Genomic DNA, 22,102 nt, shown 5'->3' with positions numbered 1-22,102 from the left:
TAAGACATCCGCAGAGTTGACTCAGTGGGAACTGGCGGGACTCATGGGAGACCCCCTAGGGGAGATGAAAGTGACTTGGGGGAGTTTTGAGGCATATTATGAGGGTTTAGAGGCAAGAAAAGCAAAGCATATTAACTGATCATGGAACGTGCTTTCATTAAAATAGAAATATCATTGCATTATAAATATTTTATTATTAAAATGTTACTTATTTTAAAAATCATACAACAGAAACGTATCTGGTAGTGAAACTTCCATCCTCACTATGATAAAACCCATTATTGTCATTTACTAGAAATGACCCGAGGTAAAAGTTTGGAGGGAATGGATGGGTGGATAGATGGACGGACAGGTGGCCAGATCAGTGGGCATGAACATCAGTGGGGTCACTGCCCTGTAACTTTTTAAACCATTTTTTCCCTTTGTTAATTTTTAGAAAGAGAAGGACAGGGGTAGAGAAATAGAAACATCGATGAGAGAGAAACATCATTGATTGGCTGCCTCCTGCACACCCACCCCCTACTGGGGACTGAGCCTGCAACCCGGGCACGTGCCCAGAATGGGAATCGAACTGGTGACTTCTTGGTTCCTAGGGTGACCTTAACCACTGAGCCACAACGGCCGGGCTGTAACCTTTTTTCTTTTTTTTTTTTTTTTACTGTGGTAAGAGTACAACATGAGGTCTACTCTCTTAACAAGTTTTTCAATAACGAATGTGTACCATACAGTGTTGTTGTTATGGGTTTATCCCTAGAGTAAGTCACGTTGGTTGTGATGTGTTATAAGGTCAGTTTGATGGTATTTTATTTTGGGTTTTTGCAACTGTTATTTGGGTTCCCATCAAAGCAGACCCTGAGACGAGACTGGCTTCAGCACTGGTGTGGGGGTGGGATGGGAGACAGGACAGGGAGAGAGCCAACACCATCTAGGTAACAGGCAGGCCACCGCTGTGGGCACCTGGGGGGCAGTCCCACTGGGATCCTCCATGGGCAACACCCCTCAAACGCATCCCTCCCAGAGACCATGTTCACCCATCATTTCCCACCCCCACTGTTTTGGAGTCACCCCAAGGAAAGGTGACTCCCCAACACGACTGCCATCTCCCAACCAAGCAAGTGCGTGGGGTATGAGCACAGACACATGCTCGGGTGCAGACGCTGTCAAATGCGGACCTGGCCACAGGGCCGGGGGGGGGCAGGAGTGGCTCCTGCCAGCCCACCCCTAGGCTGCCCACATCGAGTCAGCTCCGCCGATGGCTTAAGGAGGGGCCAGCATTATCTGTGAAACAAGCCTGAGAGGGTCCATAGACGCAGCCCCAGAGCTCACGTGCTGCAGCCAGCCAGCGCCCACTGTGTGCCCCCCACGGGACACAGGAGGAACAGGACCAAACCTCACCACCAGGGAAAATAGACAGGCGTTACAGAAATCCTCAGAAATGCTCAGGCAGAAATCCATTTCAGGTTCCACACGACCCCCCTGGGGGCTCAGAACCTCCACACCCACCAAGCCTCAAAGCGTGGCAGTGGAGGCACCGATTCTCCAGGGGTCCCCAGGGAATGATCCGGGGACCACGCCTTCTCCCAGAGATGGTGTTCAGACTCCTGACTCGGTGCTTGGGCAGCTAGCACCACGTAAAGGCTGCTGTTTCTGACGGCTCTTGCCTCCTGGGCCACCAGCGCCCAGTGCAGCCGGAAGTGCTCCTTTCCGAGAGCAGTGCACGGTGGCAGCGCCGTGACGGGGCCTCCCATCGCCAGTTCGCTTCCACCGTTTCCATCCATGTCAGCTCCCAGTCGTACCACCCCTCCTTCTAAGGTGACCTCTTTTCTTTCACTGCTCACAACTTTCTGTCTTTGGTTTTCAGCAGTCTTAGAATACGTTTAGGCGTATTTTTCATCTTATTTATCCTGTGTGGTGTCTGTCTAGCTCTCCTGGTTGCTCTCAGCAGGAGTGCTGGTCTGAGTTCATGTTTATTGTTGTGAAATTATTATTGCAATTGGTACTTGGTTTTCTGTAACTACCAGGCACTGATGTGGACAATGTGTGGTCTAACGTATTATTGATGCTCTGTTGATTATTTCCCCTTATATTCTCCATGTGTTTTCTGGAATAAACCGGAGGCTGGATGGACTCCGAGGTAGCGCCAATGGCCATTTCTCTCCTGTGCACAGCTTCTCCTGCTGCTGTCAGGCCTAGAGAGGCTTCTGAGCTTCTCTACAACCCATGCAAACCTGATAAGATATGCACACGATATGCAAATAATTCTGCTATTTTTTAATTTTGAATAAAAAGTTGGCTGGGATAACAATACTAGTGGCTCTGCATACAAAACACAACATATTTGAGGTTATTTCATCACATTTTTACAAAACTGCCATTATGTACAGCACTAGATATTCACAGCAACTTTATTCGATTCGAAGGACTAGAATCAGATGAGCAACAGGGGAATCCAAAACGGAGAAAAGCTAACGATCAGTGGTCTTTCGTCAGCTGGAGAGTTGGCGGGCAGCTGACTGGTAGAGACAGCGGGTCTGTGACGCCTTCTTTAGTGAAAACAGGGCTACACATGGACAGACCCCCTCCGAGACGTCCACTACGTTTTCTCTACACTCCCAGCCTCCCCAGAAACCGTGGCCTAAGCTGCGAGCAGCTCAGGACGCTGGTGCACCATGCTCGGGAAGGAAGGCTGGCTGGTGCTGAGGGAATGGCCCGGTCTGGGTCAGCCCAAGAGGCTCAGTTCAAACCCAAGAAAGAAGTCGGCCCTCTTCTGGTCATGAGTTCTTGGCAGTTGTGAGCGCCTGGGAAAGGGAACCGCGCCCCATTTTAAAGGCGGCGGGGAGCTCCTCACGCCCTCTCCGTACCACAGCGGCTCCCGGTGTTCGGCCCTTGACCTTGGTGCTGCTGGAAGTACCGAGACGGAACGGACAGTTCCTGCCCTTGAGGAGCTTACAGTCTAACAATGAGCCCTATGTACACATGTGCAACGGAGAGGAGCAGCCATTTTTCTGGATGGCGGGATATTCCAAGCAAAAGGTGTTATTATTCTTAAAGTTATCATTTAAACATGAAGAGTTAGTAACACACCACCTAATCAGATGGCAAAAATTCTTTAAAATCTCCCTTTTATAACCTTAAGTTTTTAAATGCCTGTTCTTTTTATTTCAAAAAATGTCATATGTAAACATACAAAAATTCAAAGCGGAACACAAAGATTATAGCATGGGCACTGGGTAAACATAAACTACGCATCAGTACACACAACACAGACTTCCTTTTCTATACAATTATTTTTTTTATAAACAAGTTTGATATTCCCTTTCCTTTCATACATTAAAGTACAAATTGAGTCAGTCTGGAAAAGACATAACTGGTTTTTGCATTTAATTCTAACTAGTACCCAAACCCAAACCCAACCCCCTGAACCCCCCAGTCCGTTAGCCAAGTGACAGACGGATGAAGTCTGTAAGGCCTCCAGGCCACCACAGCCTCTTAGGTCCTCTACTGCGACCCCTTTACAGGATCTTCCTGTGCAAGGAACAGGAGCTCATGATGGTGAGGGAAACAATTTTGACCTTATAAATACACACAGCATTCAGAGTTCTGAAATTTAACTCTCCCAACCCACTCACAGTATTCAACCAGACAGCCTACAACCCTGCTTTGTGGGCATGTGAGCCCCACCGGCCGCTTTCCAACGGCCCCCAAGCCTGGAGTGACGGACAGACACCGTGTGGCAGTGCCCGCAGTGCTGCTCTCACTCCCCCCTCCCCACGAGGTACAGTTACCACTCAAAGGAAAGGCAAGCTACGAAAAGCTGAGCCACCCAACTGGATGAAGACGGGGAGCACGGTTCATCCACCAGAAGGATGAAGTTCTTCACAGGACACCGTTAAGCCATTCCCGTTCCATCTGTTCATATCGCCCTAGCCATTTTGGCTCAGTGGATAGAGCATCAGCCTTTGGACTGAAGGGCCCCAGATTCGATTCCGGTCAAGGGCACATGCCTAGGTTGCGGGGTCGATCCCCAGTGGGGGTGTGACGGAGGCAGCCAATCAATGATTCTCTCTCATCATGGATGTTTCTGTCTCTCTCCCTCTCCCTTCCTCTCTGAAATCAATAAAAATATATATTTTTTAAAATCTGTTAATTTCACACCAAGTTTTCAAAGACAGGGATCTGCGTGTGGGAGGCCGCAGCCCATCGGCCAGTGACAGTCCTCACACTGATGAGCGCCGTGCCCTGCGAACAAGCACAATCCCGCACACCCAGCAGCTACATCGGGCACTGAGGCCGCAGTACTGAGATCACGGGAAGCCACGCTACACGCGTAACTGACCATCAGAGAACAGGCACGTTTCCCGTGCTCTAGAGTCAGTATGAAAGCAGAGACCATGTCAGCAGACGTGACGTTCTTAACTCCAAAAGCCCCTTTCAGAGTCAGAAGGAACAGATGAAGTGGAACTCTGAGACTTGAGACGGAGTCTAACACCCTGGTTAGAGCTGCCGACGGATACTTGCACTAAAAACCATGCGCGGGGTCAGACCCTTGAGGGGAAGGGGACTCTGGACACACACTGCAGGCCACTGCCTTGCTGACCCTCCCGTGCGCAGGAGGGCGGCTTAAGCGCTTACGGACACAGTCACACCGAATGGCCACACCAGGCAGAGGCTCGAGGCTGTCGGTGTGGGGCTAACTACAAAGAGGCTCATTCACTTGTCTGACTGTGTGTGCTGCCCGATCTCCAACAAGAAAAAAGGGCAGACTATCCCTGTCCTTTAAAACGTTAGGCCTCCCGCCCTGGCCGGTGTGGCTCAGCTGGCTGGCTGTTGTCCTGTACACCAAACGTCACATGTTTGATTCCCAGTCAGGGCTCAGACTGGGGTGCAGGCTGTCCCTGATGGGGCATCTGTGAGAGGCAACCCATCGATGTTTCTCTCTCTTCCTTTCCCTAAAAAGCAATAAGAAGCACACCCTCAGGTGAGGGTGTAAATGCCGCCGTCCCTCAGCCCCTCACCCTCCCAGGCCGTGGCTCACCTCCACGGACGGGGGCGGGCATTTGGGTGGCAGGAGGTTGGGCTTCGGTCTCCAGGAGAGAAGCCATGTTCTGCTAAAAGAGGGGCATGATCATTCCTATACAGACACACCAATCATTCATCAGGGAGGCCCTCTTCAGTTAACTCCTAATAATTCAGTTCCCCCAAACGCACAATTGCTTTAAAAAAATACTTAACATCTTAAACGGCAGCAGCGCCACGTTCTCCGACAGTAAAGCTACCCACTCTGAGGAGCGACAAAACCCAAGTGAAACGGAGCATTCCGTGATGATTAAAACTGCAATGATTCCTTGACAGGATCCCAATTGTTCCTGTCACATTCATGGTAAAGGGACACGGCTACAGGCATAAAGCGCCTACACCACACACCTGCCGCTCTGCTGCTCATGGTTTCAATGCTGACTGGTCCTCCTTCTCGGAAATCAACTAATGTGCCCGACACTGGAGAGCGCTGCTCCTGAAATCACCACCGGAATGAGGAACAGCAAGCGAGACAAATGCCTTCCACGGAGGGTACCAGGTCAGAGCAGGAAGCGGTGGCAGAGTCAAGGCAAACTCGGTGGCATGCAGGATGAGTGAGAATTTCACTTTGTACTTCCCACCCAACTTCCCAGAGACGCGCCCCGTGCCACGCCGTGTGCTGGCAGTCCCGATGGGCACCGGTGCCCAGGACCTGACCGCAGAGACCCCGCGCTGTCGTTCCGCACGGCTACCCCGTGTTAGGCTGTGAAACCAACGAACGTCCAACACCTCCTGGCCACAAAGACACCGGTGTTGTGAGGGCAGGCGCTCTGTGGAGAAACGCTCAGCTCGCCAACAGCTGCCCGCCTGCCGTGCCGGGCCCAAGCGCCTGCCGTCTGTCTGGCAGTCTCTAGGCAGGCTCTGGCCGGACAGACATGAACCTTCTGCAAATGTCAACATTCAAACACTCCAAGGTTTAATACTGGAAGGAGAAAGCATTCTTCTCTACGCACAGATGTCTCGCTCGGTACCCCAGTTCGGTCTGAAGCGGGCGTGGCCGCCTGAGCTGGAGCACCTGCATCCTTACACACGGAGGCGTTGGGGCAGGAAACTGATGACCCGGAAATCATTAAAAGTGAGTCACAATTATCCCTTTACAAGAGTCACTTGGCCTTTGGACACACTAAACCCAATTTTAGTCTTGGCTTCAACCTCTTAAAAACACAGAGTTTAGGAAAACGTGTTCAGACAAGGATTGGCGGATTCGGTTCCAGGCTGTTGGCTGGGAACAGCAGCGGGCCCCACGCTCAGACACTGCGAGCATCTGCTGGACACGGACCACCACGGGCCCGGCACCTCCGCTCTCGGGAGCCGCAGGCAGTTCTAGACCCAGGCCAGGAGTAAATCCTCACGCAGCCCACAGGCCCTTCTCCAGCCTCTAGAAATCTCTGTTCCTGGAATGACAGGGCGTTTGTTCAAACTGCTTCAGTCACGACACTTTAAAAGCAAGTGCTCCTCGCTGGGCAAGGAGGGGGGCTGACGTTCACCTCGAAATGACTGGGTTCGGCGTCCCGTCACTCACAGACGGCCTCTCGTCCGCGGAGACAGAGGGTGCACTCGGGATCGCTCGGCCCCTTTCCAACCACGAGGAGCGCCTCTCCCTGCGCAGGCCAGGTCCAGCGCACCCCTCTCTCCCGCCGGAGTGCTCGCCACAGATCACACGCCCTGTCCACGCCTCCACTGCCGGTCAGAAGACAGGAGAGTCGCAGAAAGGGCAGGGGCTTTGCAGCAGCCTCTTGATCCAGTCAGGGTCTGCAAGGAAGACAGGCGCTGAGCGTGGGCTTCAGGAAGGGGCCCGGGGATGACTGTGAATGAGCTGCCGTGCCCAGGCGGCATTCTGCCCCCGCTCTGTGCCCCTGGACAAAGCGCCCCTCCCCAACCTTCTAAGTGAGGCTGGGCTAACCTGTGGCCCCAAGCTAAGTGGTGAGGACGTTTCATCCTTCTGTAATGAAAGAGGAAAACAAGGCAGTGAATGAGTTTCAGAGCTGAATTTACTCAGTTCCAAGGACTGTATTTTTTCAGAGCGTATCACTCATACATTGTTAGTTAAAATACTCTTAACAAAATTACAGGAACCGTATTTCTGAAAAACACACACGGTGGAGAGGGAAACACGTGGCAAACCCCCCGCCGAGACCTGCTCTCTCCTCCAGACCCGCAGCTTCTCCTGCCCAAAGCGGATGTGGCTCAACGCCCGGTCCCCGGCAGGGGTTTGCTTTTAAAACTTGTTTCAATCTTTTCCCAATTTCTGCCTAAATATTATAGTAGTTTTCAACGAGTGTTTATAAATCCCCCAAATCTGTTTCAAAATAATCCAGTAAGAGGAGGGAGAGGAGGGGGGGACCACGGATGAAACATAAAAGGCTGTGAGTGGGCAGTTTACAGTTGAATGATGCACACATAGAATTTATTATGCTCTTTTCTCTACTTTTGTATATGATGTCATTTTCTTTTATATATATGTATTGATTTCAGAGAGGAAGAGAAAGGGAGAGAGAGATAAACATCCATGATGACAGAGAATCATTGATTGGCTGCCTCCTGCATGCCCCCCACTGGGGATCAAGCCCGAAACCCAGGCATGGTTAAATTCCGGTGCCCTTGACGGGAATCGAACTCAGGATCCTTAGTTCATAGGCCAACGCTCTATCCACTGAGCCAAACCAGTTAGGGTTGATGGCATTTCTATGTATATAAAAGCCTAAGTGACTGAACAACTGAACGACAGGTCGACCAGTCACTATCATGTGCACTGACCACCAGGGGCCAGACGCTCAATGCAGGAGCTTCCCCCTGGTGGTCAGTGCCCTCCCACAGCTAACCTCCCTCGGTCCCTCCTCCTGGCCAGCTGGCCCCATCAGCCCCCATCGGGACTGGGTGAGACAGCCCCGATCGGCTCCAATCGCCGGCCAGGCCAAGGGACCCCACCCGTGCACGAATTCATGCACCAGGCCTCTAGTGTTTTGTTGTTGTTGTTGTTTTATTCTTTTTTTTTTTTATTAAGGTATTATATGTGTACGTATCTTACCATTGCCCCCCCACCCCACTCCCATACATGCCCTCACCCCCCCCAATGTTTTGCATCCGTTGGTTACTCTTATATGCATGCATATAAGTCCTTCAGTTGATCTCTTATTTCCCCCACCTCTCCCTAACCTTCCTGCTGTAATATGACAGTCTGTTTGATGCTTTACTGCCTCTGTATCTATCTTTTTGTTCATCAGTTTATAATGTTTTTTATTATCCACAAATGAGTGAGATCATGTGGTATTTTTCTTTCTCTGACTGGCTTATTTCACTTAGCAGAATGTTCTCTAATTCCATCCAGGTTGCTACAAATGGTAAGAATTCCTTCTTTTTTATGGCAGCGTAGTATTCCATTGTGTAGATGTACCATAGTTTTCTGATCCAGTCATCTGCTGACGGGCACCTAGGCTGCTTCCAAATCTTAGCTATTGTAAATTGTACTGCTATGAACATAGGGGTGCATATATCCTTTCTGATTGGTGTTTTTAGTTTCTTGGGATATATTCCTAGGAGTGGGATTACTGGGTCAAATGGGAGTTCCATTTTCAGTTTTTTGAGGAAACTCCATACTGTTCTCCACAGTGGCTGCACCAGTCTGCATTCCCACCAGCAGTGCACGAGGGTTCCTGTTTCTCCACATCCTCGCCAGCACTTGTCGTTTCAGGCCTCTAGTTTTATAATAAAAAGAACATAAGCTGCCAGGCGAGAAGCCAAGCCTAAGGGTGTAGTTTTATGCGGGATGTTTTCTGCTTTACTTCCCTGAGCCCACAGGTTCCCCCAGAACATGGATGTTGTGTCTAGTTAGCGCATGTGGTTAGTGTCATGTTAGTGAACATCAGGGCATAAGTGTGTGACATTTATGGGGCTGTCTGCATCACCAATTCCTGCCCACATCGCTAATCTCATCTCAAATTAGTTATCTCAGAAATGCGGGCTTTGCCACTGGGCCATCAAGGACTACAGCCCCGTCCTGGCTGCCAGAAGCAAGACCCCACGTGCACCCCGGAGCTGCCCAGCAATGCTGTCTCTGTAGGCATTATCATTCGCAGTTTTCATTCAAATGCAATCTGACACATCAGGTAGAAGAGCTGCGGCCATTTCTGAATGAGTGACTTACCGGAGCGGACCGGCAAACTCACATGCTAAAATGCAGCATGGACGTGAACATGACGTACCCCGATCATGGTTTTAATTAGCTGTGGCTTCACGGCAACACTGTGCGGAGCAGTGCGAGCCTGACCCCATCGAAATGCCCCCCACAACCCACAGCTGGGAGAGGCTCACTCACCTTCCGGAGCCGGGTGGCGGGCGATACTGTCGTGGAGCAAACACCTTCTGTATATCAGACTCTGGCAGGACTGGTAGGTTAAAAAGCACCTGAAAGAAGACATGGTATCGTCAGTTCTACCAACGCCGGAAAGCGGCAGTGCTGAGTGAGGGTAAGGCACCAGTCACACTAGAAGCCACGCTGACCAAGTCAAGGGCAGACGTTGTTCACAAATTCATGGCAACCCCACGTGCCTCTGCAGCTGCTGGGCCCCCACCCACACGGAGGGACGCGTCTGTCAGTTCCCCAGCGACAGACAGTTGCTAATGCAGACGGTCACCGTGTGTTCAGCACTGGGAGGCGTCTGTCCCTCCCTGATTGTGCTTGGGCTGGGTGGTATGCTGACAACTGACCACAGAACACACGGAAAATTATTCTTAGTGACTGTTACGACTGGGCACCAGCGTATGGTTAAGAATCTGACAGCACAGTGGGGGAAACCTGAGGGAGGTAGAAGCCAAAATGAACGGTGTGAAAAAGAAGGGGCGAGAACCAATGTGGCCAGGCTCAAGCCCATCCGATGCTGTTCACGCGCCTCTCCCAGGCCAGGCCCGGCAGGGCAGGGGACGCGAGGAGATGGAAGGAGTGCTTCTGGGTCTGCAGGGGAGGTTTTCCCAAAAGACTTCAGTTTGTCAGCTGAGCAGCCAAGGAGCAGAAAATACCAAGAGGAAGAGGAGGGCGAGATTCCAAGTAGGCGCGCTCTGAGGTGACTCGGGCAAACAGGAAGAAGCTCACACCTGGTGAGAGCCAGCACCCTCTCCCGTGGAGAAATGACACGGAGGCGTTCTGGCACTAACTCCAATCAGCAAACACGAGGCTACCTTTTGTCAGAGGACCCATCGGAGAGACTGCAGTGCGTGGCAGTTACTCCTGTGAGCTCTGCAGCCGGAACACCAGGCTCTAGCTCTGCCATCCACCACCTGTGTGACAGCAAATGATCTGCCTTCCCCAGCGGCCAGTTTCCTCCTCCGTAGAAATGGAAGTCACCACAGTGTCCCCAGGCACAGTGGCTGTGAGAATAGTGACTCAGGACACGTGCACCGCTCAGCAGAGCGCCTGCCACACCATTGGTGCGCAAGATGTCAGCTGTTGATCCTGTCATGAGCTGACTGCTGCTACATGGACATCAAGGACGTGAAGCAGACAGCTAAGGAGGAAGGATCAGAGGCAGGGAGAAAAGCAGGGAGTGCTCTATCCAGGAAGCCAGTGATGGAAGTGCTTCCGGAGGAGGAGGAGGAAGTAGAGGAGGGGGGAGGAGGAAGAAGCAGGAAGAGGAGGAAGAAGAAGAGAAGGGGGAGTAAGAAGAGGAGGAGGAGGAGGAAGAAAGGAGGAGGGAGAGGAGGAGGGAGAGGAGGAAGAGGAGGAGGAAGAAGAGGAAGAGAGGGAGGAGGGGGAGGGAAAAGAGGAAGAGGAGGAGGGGGGAGGAGGGGGGGAAGGAGGAGGAGAAGAGAGATGCCCACTGTGTCCACGAAACGAGGACACACTGAGGTGGGAGTGAGACTGAGGGCAGAGAAGGAGGACTTCTGCCTTTTATTATAAAGTTAAGCAAAAAAAGTACGTCAGTGCTTTCATATTCCACTAACTTTAACAGGTATTACTTATAATAATCATTTTTAAAAATGTAATGCTACTTCAATGGAAAACAGCACTCCCCACACGAAGAAACTCCTGTATGTGCCAGGCAGTAAACCTCGCCGCTGAAGGCGCCTGGCTTCGGGCAGCCTGAAGCAGCACCCCTGTGCCAGGTCCGGTAACAGCAGCTTCTCCAACCTCAGGGGCAGCTATGTTTGAGAGCAGGGCCTGGCGGTAGAGGCTTACCGGAGCCAAATGTGGCCGTTGGAGCAGACCGCCTGCTTGCGATCCGTGAAAGGCAAGATCTCTTTACACAGACTGCAGTGCTCGGGGAAGGTCTGCTTGTTCATCTTCTTGGAGATGTGGCCAATCAGCACCTGGGGAGACAAAGCAGTCGGCGAGGTTTAGCGGAGCGCAGGGCTGCCCGGCACAAAGGAAATGCGCCACTTGCAGCTCTGCCCCCCAGACGGGAGTCCATCCCCATCCGCTATCTGGGAGGTGAAAAGACTAGGCCTTCCGCTGTGCCCACTGGCTGAGGGACAGCGACTCTTTCAGGGCCCGACAACAGGGCGGACGGTACCCACTAGAGCAGTGGTTCTCAACCTTCCTAAGGCCGCGACCCTTTAATACAGTCCCTCATGTTGTGGGGACCCCCAACCATAAAATTATTTTCGTTGCTACTTCATAACTGTCATTTTGCTACTGTTATGAATCGGAAGGTAAATATCTGTGCTTTCCGATGGTCTTAGGCGACCCTGCTAGCGGTTCTCAGCCTGTGGGTCGCCACTGCTAAAGGGAAAACCGTCTGAGAACCACAGCCTGTTACTTGCCTTGTTTTCGTTGCTTCTGAAACAGGGACGTCAGAGTCCTGTTAGAAGACAAAGTATTCAGCTATTCCTTGCAATATTCTAATTTTAAGAAGAAAAAGCACTAATTTCTGTAAGCAAAATATTGTGTGAAATACTAACTTGGTAGAATTGTACAAATGTCTATTCTTCAAGAAAGACTTACAAAGGAAAAGATAACCAGGATTAAAAAATAATAATTTCCCCTTCTGATGGCCCAAGACCCCTGAGCGATCGGATCGGTCTAGTCTCCTGCAGTGTGAGAGGCAGGGTGGGGTGAAACCCATAGTGGGTGTGGTGGGGGGGGGGCGCATGTGCGCGCGCGGATAGGTCAACGGGCCAGTGCAAGCCTAGTCCCAATGTCAGCTTCCCTTTCTCTGCTTTGGTCTTGCGGTTACACTTCAACAATGAAAGTCTCAAGAACACTGATCCTCTTCATTCATTTGTTGGAAAAACCTTCGTGGCTGTTTCACTGGGATGGGAACCCCAACCCTTCAGAAACATCTTGTCTCACTAGCAGTTAATGTCCTTTGACGTTTTTAACCCATTTACACTAGAGCTCTAAGCCCTAGAAGGCCCCTCTCACCTGCCATTCCCCACAATTAGTTTACTGGCATTTTGAAGGGGGTCTTACCTACTTGCTCTGTATATAGTTTGCAGATGTAAAGCCCATTCACTTTTGGCTTTTTTTTGCCTTAGGAGTTCTAATTATGGTCCTTACAGCAAGGACAAGCACCCTCCCTTTTCTAGACAGGCCAACATCCTGCCCGTGACAAAGCCTGCTTTTTCCCCGTGGAGACGCACTCAGACGTTACACCAGGAAGGGCTCTGCTGCTGGCTTCCGATAGCCTTGCACGTGCACACCCAACTGTTTGCTACTAACCCACGCCTTCTCCGTGGGGGTGATATTCTTCCCAAAGGGGACAAAAAGGAGGAAAAAAGCTGGGAACGGCGGGGATAACAGCGCGGAGCGCACGCTCAGCCTGGAGACCTCATCTTGCAAACCCTCACATCGCTCAGAGGAAGAACAGAACTTCTTTGTGTGATAGAACACCTCCTCTGCACCAACCCTCGTTCCTAGCACCCTCCAGCACCCCGGGCCGCTCAACTACCGAAAACACGTCAAAGCACAAACCGAGCTTTGGAAATGCAATGTAGGTCCAAAGACAGCAGGCTCTTCAGCCTCGGCGTTTTGGCCAGCCGACACCTACCCGTGCTGTCCGGTCGTCATACTCCTCGTCAGACATGAGGAAGTCGCAGAGGCCCCTGGTGGGGACGCTGGTGTTCTCCGTGATCCAGGTGTGCAGGTACACTTCTCCCAAGACCCGCTTCATGTGCTCCCTGGTCAGGTGCATTTCCACAGCTTCGATCTTGCCCTGGATCTCAAGCAGTTTCTCCTCCATCGGCTCATGGCCTCCGGCATCTCCAGACTGGGTGAGCGAGTCCTCTGCGGGGTCGTCCGGGTCCCCTTCTTTGCTCTTCTCCTGAAGGCCTTGCTTAGCCGCCTGTCTGGAGGACGTGCCTTCTTCTTGCTCGTCCTCGGCGGGGCCCATCCCAGGGGAGTCGACTAGTAAGATTTTTGAGTCCTCCTTGGTGGGCTGCCACAAGGCTTCTGAAGGGGTTTTCTGCATCGACTGATATAAAATCCTCAGGAGGAAAAGTTTGAAACGCCAGAAGTAGGTGGCCCCGCTGCTTTCGATCTTTTTTTCCAAAGCTTCTTGTAAAAACGGAGGGATATATTTATCTTTCAGAATCTTCCAGCGTACGAGGTCTAGTAAATCCACCTGTTTAAAGAGGTTCTGAACCGAAGATTCCAGGAGCTGAGCAGCTGCCTCTTCAAAAGTTTTGAGAGCAACAAACTGGACCTGGTAGTTTTTGTTCACGGGATGGAGGCCATTGACCATGCCCTCGGTTGTAATGATGGCCAGATACGCCCCGCAGGGGCTCACCGCTATCCCGTGTGTCCTCACTGAGCCAAACACCTCCGACAGCTTAATCAGCTGGTGTTCAAACTTCAAGGCGACGTCAGTGAAAATGGGAATGAGCTGCCTCACCTTGCCGTCACTGGAACAAGTGTACACTGTCCCGTTCTGCTTGTCGGCTGTCATGGAGACGATTGGCAGTGAGTGAAGGCCCGTGACGTGGGAATTGTGAACATTCAGACCTGCTTTGGAGATCAGGAGGAGACACCAAAACACGTAGGGTCCTCTGGCAGCCACCACCAAGCTGCAGCTGCACTTCTGGTAAGGGTGATAGAGCGGGACACACTTGATGCTGTGCACGGGCAGCTGGTCCATTTCCTTCCACAGGACGACGGGCTGCCTTAGCGTGAAATAGCCTTTAATGGCTTTGAGATTGACAGGGAGGATTTTCACAGGTCCAAAGGCACTCCCCACAATAAGGCCGCTCATTTTCCGGTTATTGTGCTCATATTCCCACCAAAACAAGACACTTGGGGAGCTGATTCCCGACTCGATGGTGTTGCAGGAAGAGATGGACTCCTTTCCCACGAAAGGCAGCTGAAACTGCCACACAGCGATGTTGCCGTTTTCAAAGAGGACGGCCAGGAGCACGCTGCCCACGTCCCGGCACTCGTTGTTATGCTTGACCTGCTGCGTGGTGCAGATGCCTGACCACTCCATTCTCACCGGGGTCTGCATGCTGTGTCTCCTCTGGAACTCAGCAAAGTCCGCCAGGTTCCCTCCCGGGGCCTCGGTTTTAGAGAACCTGTAACTGGTCTCAAAGAGACGGTCTCCGTAAATCTCAGTCAGGTCGACCAGCTGGACCCACTGCAGTCTGTTGAGGTTAGCCTGGATGGTCAGGCGATTGTCCATGGTCAGGGCTGCCAAGAGGCACCTGCCGTTAGCATCGCAGCCCATGGGGGACCAGCTGGTGTACTTGAACCCTCTCAGTGGGGGCAGAGCCTTCCCCTCAGGGTTGAACGCCCTGTCCAACATGAAGGTCTGGCTGATGGCGGGGTCTGGAGAGCTGGCAAATTTCTCCTTACACTGAGCAACTTCTGCTTTTGAGCCAACCTGGAAATAAGAGATATAAAAACTATCAGATAAATATTTCACTCTAGAAATATATTTATATTAATTAGGCTATATTAACTAAGTACATACAAAATATATATACAAAATTTTTGTCAGTTTTGTTAATTTTAGTATGACATGCATTTAAAAGATCAAATACAAGCCTAAAACTAAGCATATATTCACAAAATTCTTTTTAAAGGATCAGAATAAATGTTGCCATTATTCATAGCCTGGTTCCCACCTTCTTAGAATTGACATAAGCAATGAGGATGAGATGTACTTAATTATTTTTTTTTTCATATTTTTATTGATTTCAGAGAGGAAGGGAGAGGGAGAGAGAGGTAGAAACATCAATGATGAGAGAGAATCCTTGGCAGCCGGTCCAGCCTGCAACCCTGGCATGTGCCCTGACCAGGAATGGAACCATGACCTCCTGGTTCATAGGTCAACACTCAACCACTGAGCCACACCAGCTGGGCTGACTCTTAAGAGTCAACAGAGCATTTAGCTAAACTAATCACAAAACAATAAAAGTGTTAAAATGCATGAAAATATACATCTTTGATACAGTTAGATATTTGGATTCTTACAATATCTTTGCAATACAAATGCAAACTTCCTCTCCATCTTCCAAGTTTGCAATGTACATCAGCAGTGCCTAGCTGTATGAAGGCGATCTCTTTAAAAAGGTTGTAAAGGGACATTAAAGATGGGGGAAGAGCCCCAGCTGGTGTTGCTCAGTGGTTAAGCGTCGGCCCATGAACCAGGGTCAAGATTAGATTCTCAGGCGGGGCACATGCCTGGGTTGCAGGCTCGATCCATAGTAGGAGGCGTGCAGGAGGCAGCCAATCAATGAGTCTCTCTCATCATTGATGTTTCTTTCTCTCTCCCTCTCCATTCCTTTCTCTGAAATCAATAAAAATAACAAACAAAAAGATGGGGGAAGATAAGTAACCAAAAGAATGTGGTTCAGCCCTAACCGGTTTGGCTCAGTGGATGGAGCGTCGGCCTGTGGACTGGGGGGTCCCAGGTTCGATTCTGGTCAGGGGCATGTACCTTGGTTGCAGGCACATCCCCAGTGGGGTGTGTGCAGGAGGCAGCTGATCGGTGTTTCTCTCTCATCGATGTTTCTCTCTATCCCTCTCCCTTTCTCTCTGTAAAAAAATCAATAAATATATTTTAAAATATATTAGAAAAAAAAAGAATGTGGTCCAGAGCCATAAGGAAATAGCCAGGAAGCCTAAAGCTGGGGGGGGGGGGGGGGGAGGCGGGGGAGAGAAGGAAGCGGAGGTCAAAGAAAATATGGTTTCTGTTATGTCAAGAAGCAGGAAGAAAGGACTTGACCTACTGTGTTAGAAAAATGGCTAACAGAGAAAGCAAGCAGAATCTTTCCATTCCCTTTTGGTGTCAATCTCCTTTTACAGATACGCTGATTTTCAAACTGGAAAGGGTAGAAAAATGTGATTAAAAAGGAACTCAAAGCGGATAGACGTTGGCCTGCGGACTGAAGGGTCCCAGGTTTGATTTCAGTCAGGGGCACATACCTTGGTTGCGGGCACATCCCCAGTAGGAGGTGTGCAGGAGGCAGCTGACGGATGTTTCTCTCTCATCGATGTTTCTAACTCTCTACCCCTCTCCCTTCCTCTCTGTAAAAAATCAATAAAATATATTAGAAGAACAAAAACTCAAGCCTAAGACATATACAGATATAATAAAAGTCACTTTAAGTGAGTTTAAGTCCCTAAACCCAGAGCAATTACACTCCAGGACACAGACAGAACTTGGAAGATGTTGAACTCTGCACCACTAACTGCATTCCTTGATAAAGCTTGGACATCTGCGAATGTGTTAGAAAACCAGAGTGCAAGAAATAGTTTTAAAATATCCCCCAAAAGGTAAATAGGTAACAAAAGCCACAGACCATTAAGCCTGATAGGGAGTAAAATTCCTCAATGTTTTAACAAATGATTGGTTTATGTAGACAGCAGTGACCATCAGAAACCAGCATAAGATAAATGGAAAAATGTAATGTTGTTCTCTCTTCTGCTGAAACTGCTAGATAACATAAATAAGCATGTAAAAGGAAAGGCAGATATAAAGTTGTCCAACAAATGAATTAGGAGACTAACTTTTCCTAAAGCGTGTTACACACACTACTCCCCTAAATTGTCCCTCGGGAAGGAGTTCTGTGGCTATAGTCATTGCTCCCTGAAGAGTTACAGGGGCCCGCAGAGACTTAGTGTCGAACTTTTAAAAACAGCCTTTGCATGTGTACAGGGGGAGGAGGGGTCATCCTGAAAAAGTACTCTGGAACAGTGTCTCAGGCAGTCCATCTTGATTTTTAAAAGGCACTTAAGGTAATCTGCTGGATACACTTATGGGCATGCTGGAGACATAGTATAAACCGGAAGTTCCAATGATAGGTACAGCTTTCTAGCTGGTTAATAAAATAATGCTAACAAAAGCCCAGAGCTTCCTATGGGTAGATACAATGTGAAAGATGACACATTGAATCCTGGCTCTGTCCAGTAACAGCTCCGTGCCCCTGCACACACCGGGTAGACCTCGGGCCCTAACTGCCTCATTTACAAAGAATAATACTGCGTGTCTCATAGAGTTAGGAAGGTTACATAAGTCAATATATATAAAGCATACATTAGTAAGTGCTCAATAAATGTTAGCTATGATGATGACTATTAATTCTCTGAGGGTAAGTAAATGTTAATGAGACCTAATAAGAGTATTGTAAAGTGTAGGGTAATGTTGTCCACGAAATGAAGGGTAGACATGAAATTGTTCACCAAATCCTATCATATTTTAAGTTAGAACAGGTAAACTTACTATAGATAAAAGCTACTATGAAACTAAAAGTAAACTTACAGAATTTGTAACCCAAAGCAGCAGCACAGGATAAAGTACAGGAAGCGCACGCAACCCTGGGTCCTACTCATGCGGAAGGGTGGTTGGGAGGGTGGAGAGCAGCAGGGAAATTCTTACGGTTTTGTGCAGTAATTTCTAATACGTTTGAATGAGCCTACTGCATATCACAATTAGTTAACAAATTAAAATAAATACTCAGATGCCCAGGAAACATAACACTTCAGAGTCCAGCTCGCAGAGGCCGACCCCGGCCAACCATTTAACTACGTTCTACTAGAGGCCCCATGCATGAAATTCACAGCAGCCCAGCCTCAGCGCTTGCAGCCCTGGCTGCCTCGAAGCCCCACCCCCTGCCCACTGGTCATTTCAGGAGGTCGTTTCAGGAGGTCGTCCCCGGAAGGTGGAAGGTGATTCCACCGTCTGGTCCAATTAGCGTACTAGCTCTTTATTAAATAGGATCCTTTTCCAACTGGCCATTAAGCACCCAACAAACAAAAACTTACGTGAAGCTATTAGACAGTAAGCTCCCTGAGGGCAGGAACAAGATTCCAAAGACAGGCAACAGTTACTCATTTCCTGTAGCAGATGGAGCTAATACTTTCAAACGCTCCTAACAGCTGGTACTCGATAAAAGCAGTTTATACATGTATGAGGAGAATTTGGAACTACATACAACTGCCTGACTCTCTAAATCAGCAGTCCAACGGGAAGACTATAACATTCTTAAATCACTCTTTTATTGCTTTTCAGATTCATATCACATAACCCTAATGCCCAGGGCAGTAACTTGAAGATGGTGGCTATGTGAACTATCATATAACTGCATATTTTCTGAAAGGAATTAGTAATCTAAAGAACAGAATCATAAGCTAACCTTCTAGCCTTGCTACACACTCAAACTGTGATCCAGGTGCCGAATGTCCATTTCCTGTGTCAGAGCAGAGGCGAGCTGACAGCAGCGAGTAGATTTAAAACCCCACAGGTGGTCAATGGGCAGAGCCATCGAAGTACCGACTGACTTTTTTACATGCTACCATCTTGCCAGTTTTATCCCAGGGATCTCTCAGAGTTGCAGGGACAATTCGGCTCCACTCAGCAGGCAGCCCTAGGCTACTGAGAGGGCAGCACACAAGAGGAAGATGACACTAATTTCGGCAAGCTAGGAGCAATTATTAGTGGGCTATAGAGGGTCCCATACTTGTTAGGCAGTGTGGGACCAAGACGGAGTCAAACTGCTGTCAGGGCACTATGGACGCCTCATAGCCACGACCACAGCACTGAGCCACTCTTGTCCTCCATACTTGCACGCTGCATGTTTACCTGGAGCATTTACCGTGAGCCAGGAGCTGTGCCAACTGGTTAATGTATGTGTGTATGTGTATAGAGTATACATATGTAAATATCCACATATGTAATTAATCTTCCAAAAGGTCTAAACCAGGTGGGTTTTATTATCCCCTTGTATAGACAGGCCTATCTTGCTATTCTGTGCCAAAGCCCTATCTCTTAACTCTATTTTACAACCCCTCATCATCTGCTTGCCTGCAGGCCAGCCAGATTCCCTTTCCTGAGCCACACCAGGTCCATCCACGGCGAACCTTTCACAGCACCCCAGGGCTTCCTAGATGGGATGAAGCCAACCTCCTCGGACTGCCTGTCAATGTCACCACACTGGCCTCCCCGCACTTTCTGACTCTCTAGAAGGGCTATTTGAGCTCATCTGTTGACCATCATTACTTAGACCAACAATAGTAAATGACATTCATACCTTAAATGCGTATGCATGAGAGGGACACTTCGTCCTGCCACCTGGAACGCTCTCCCCTTCCTTCCTCTCCCAGCCCAGCCCTCCCTTCTTGTAGGACTGCTGCGGAGTCTCTACCAGCTAACTCCCCTGACAGAAGTGCCCCTCACTAGTCCTCTGTAGTGCTCTCCTCTAAAGTGTCAAATCCCTATTGCGTTGACAGTTTTCTCTAGCTGAGATACATGTGAACATCCCTCAGAGACAGGAAGTTCCCTTTCAGCAGAGGACACCCCTTCTAAACCCCTTCTTCTTCCTCCTCCTCCAGTGTTTCTCAACCTCACAGCACCACCAGCACCTATCGATCCATTACTAGTGGGATATATAAAGATTCCCATTCTTGTTAGGCAGTGTGGAACCCAAGACGGAGTTAAATTGCTGTCAGGCAAGCTACCCATCTGTTTATATTTGGACCAATTTGTTCATATTTTCTCCAAGAAGACCTTAGCGGGCTTAGTCATACAAGTTTACCAATGATCTAATTCAATACCAAGTTGTCCGCTTAAAACTTGAATTATGCCAAAAAGTGGTGTGGGCTTCCTACATTTAAAATGACTGCAGAGTAAGAGGGTTGTTTGCTTTTTTAAGTTCACTTTCACATAAATACATTCTCTGTACATATAGGGTGTCCCCCCAAAATGTATACACACAATAATAATAATTATTAATTCCAATGGGTTACATCTGAAAAGAAGCATCAGTTGAGTGGCCAGCTGTTAAAGTATATATACATTTCGGGGGGGGGGGGGGGACACCCTACAGATACGTAACCTTACAGCGCCTATCACCACCTGATAGAACACTGGTATTTGTTCATGAGGTGCTAAAGAATGTGAGCTCCCTGGGGGCAGGGACTGTTTTGTACACTGCTAACTTTTCAGAATCTAAGTCAACACCCAGCTGTCAGTGGTATCCGAGCGTCTGTCCAATGAGTGAATTTACACTTTGATAGATCACACATACACATACAGATCTTTAAAGGCAACAGCCAAAGTGTTTACACTGGACTTCTAAACCATGAACATGAACCTTAAAAAAAAAAAAAGAATCTGAAGACTACTAGAGGGAAACTTAGGAACCCCCAAGTTATGAAGGCAAACTTCGTTCCTATGAAGCTGGAAGCACTAACTCTACACAGAGACCTCATCTACTGCCAGGGACTTGACTTTTCATTCCACCCCCCGAAGGATTTTTGCTATTTAAAGAAAAACTAGAGTGAAGGCTCCAATCCAGTATTTGCCCATCTGCCCAGGGTGAGAACCACTCATAATAAAATCGCTGAAACAGTTCAGACCATGGAAAGGACCAACTTTTCTTCTCTAAAGCAACAGAAGAGGGAGAGGAAGGCACATCTGGGCGAACAAAGCCAGCCAGGGGCCTCGGGGCGTGAGCCCCAGACAATGGGAGCCGCGGCAGGGCTGGCCGGGGTGGGTCACCAGGGGGTGGGGTCTCGGGCCGCACCGCCGGGGAGAGCTACCCGCCCCCGCAGCCCTCCAGGCGCAGGGGACCTGGCTCCGAGGGCACCTCGGGGCTACGTTGTGTCGGGAGGGGTGCGTGACCCTGCACGCTGGGCACAAATAGCTGCAAGGTTTTGTGTGGTCAGCTACGGCGATCCCAGCCGCTCCGCCCTGAGCGCTGGGTGCACAGGGGAATCCCCGGACTCGGCGCGGGCGGGGAGTCCCCGGGGACCGGGGACGCGGCCGCGGGAGGGCCGGGATGGCTTACTTTGAGGAGGCAGCTGCTGAGAGGGGCGGGCACGGAGGTGCGGTGGATAACCAGGTCCTGGCCCGGGTTGTGCACGTCGCAGATGAGCTCCAGGACCGCGATGCTGCGGGCCGTGGACACGGACACGCGGTGGTCTTCGGACCAGGCCAGCGGCTCCAGGCCGCTCACTGCGTGCTGCAGCTTCACGGCCGGCTCCCGCCGAGTCGCCAGGAGGCGGAACGCGTCGCTGGGCCCGGGGGTCGCGTCCGTCGCCGGCTCCCTCCCGCCCGCCTCGCCCTCCTCCTCCTCGGGCGGCGCAGGCCCGTCGGCCGCGGGCCCCACCCGGTCCTTGTCGGCCGTGTTCATCTCCCGCTAGATGCGGCGGCCGGTTCCCGGGCGCGCCAATCCCGCGTTGCCGGCCGGTTGCCGCCTCCCGCGCCCGCCGCCGTTCGGCCCCCAGCGCCCTCCGCGGCGATTTTTCTCCCCTCAGGCCCAAAGCGCCGCCGAGCCAGGAAGGACCCCGCCGTTGCTAGGCGACCCAGCCTGGCCGGGTGGCCAAGGCGCTGCCTGTCTAAAAAAAAGTGCCACCTCTACAGGCGGGCCCCTAGCGCCTGCACTTGGCCGATGGGTGGGCTGGGGGCAGGGAGCCTAGAGGGCCCCCACTCCGGGTGATCAAGCCTCAGACCCTCTTTAGTGACCTCCCCGAGGCCACTCAACTGCTGAGGAAAGAGAAACCCGAGGGCAAACGAAAGAAATGTTGGTTAGATGGCGCACGGCCGCTTATTCCTCAGAGGAATACAAAGAACTTCACAAGCATGAACTCTGGGGTTGA

The 22,102-nt window shown here is 50.4% G+C and overlaps 1 protein-coding gene across 2 annotated transcripts; it reads right to left on the bottom strand.

The window, feature by feature from the left end:
* Positions 1–5,971: 5,971 nt before the first annotated feature.
* Positions 5,972–21,636, bottom strand: GTF3C4 (general transcription factor IIIC subunit 4; the record flags this gene model as incomplete). 2 transcript variants are annotated; one of them, XM_080669796.1, is made up of 5 exons in its annotated part: positions 5,972–6,828; positions 9,392–9,480; positions 11,249–11,379; positions 13,059–14,882; positions 21,292–21,636. In XM_080669796.1, 5 exons carry the CDS (start codon positions 21,634–21,636, stop codon positions 6,764–6,766), a joined length of 2,454 nt encoding a protein of 817 aa, XP_080525922.1. In that variant the 3' UTR covers positions 5,972–6,763. The 2 variants fall into 2 exon arrangements, with proteins under 2 accessions (XP_080525922.1, XP_080525923.1); XM_080669797.1 differs by lacking the exon at positions 5,972–6,828 and adding an exon at positions 6,985–7,018.
* Between the last annotated feature and the right edge of the window lie 466 nt (positions 21,637–22,102).

This window comes from Plecotus auritus, assembly GCF_963455305.1.
Source record: "Plecotus auritus genome assembly, chromosome: 5".
In the NCBI taxonomy this organism is placed as follows: Eukaryota; Metazoa; Chordata; class Mammalia; order Chiroptera; family Vespertilionidae; genus Plecotus; species Plecotus auritus.
Note: the sequence above shows the minus strand (reverse complement) of the source record. Positions and strands in the feature narration are given on the sequence as shown.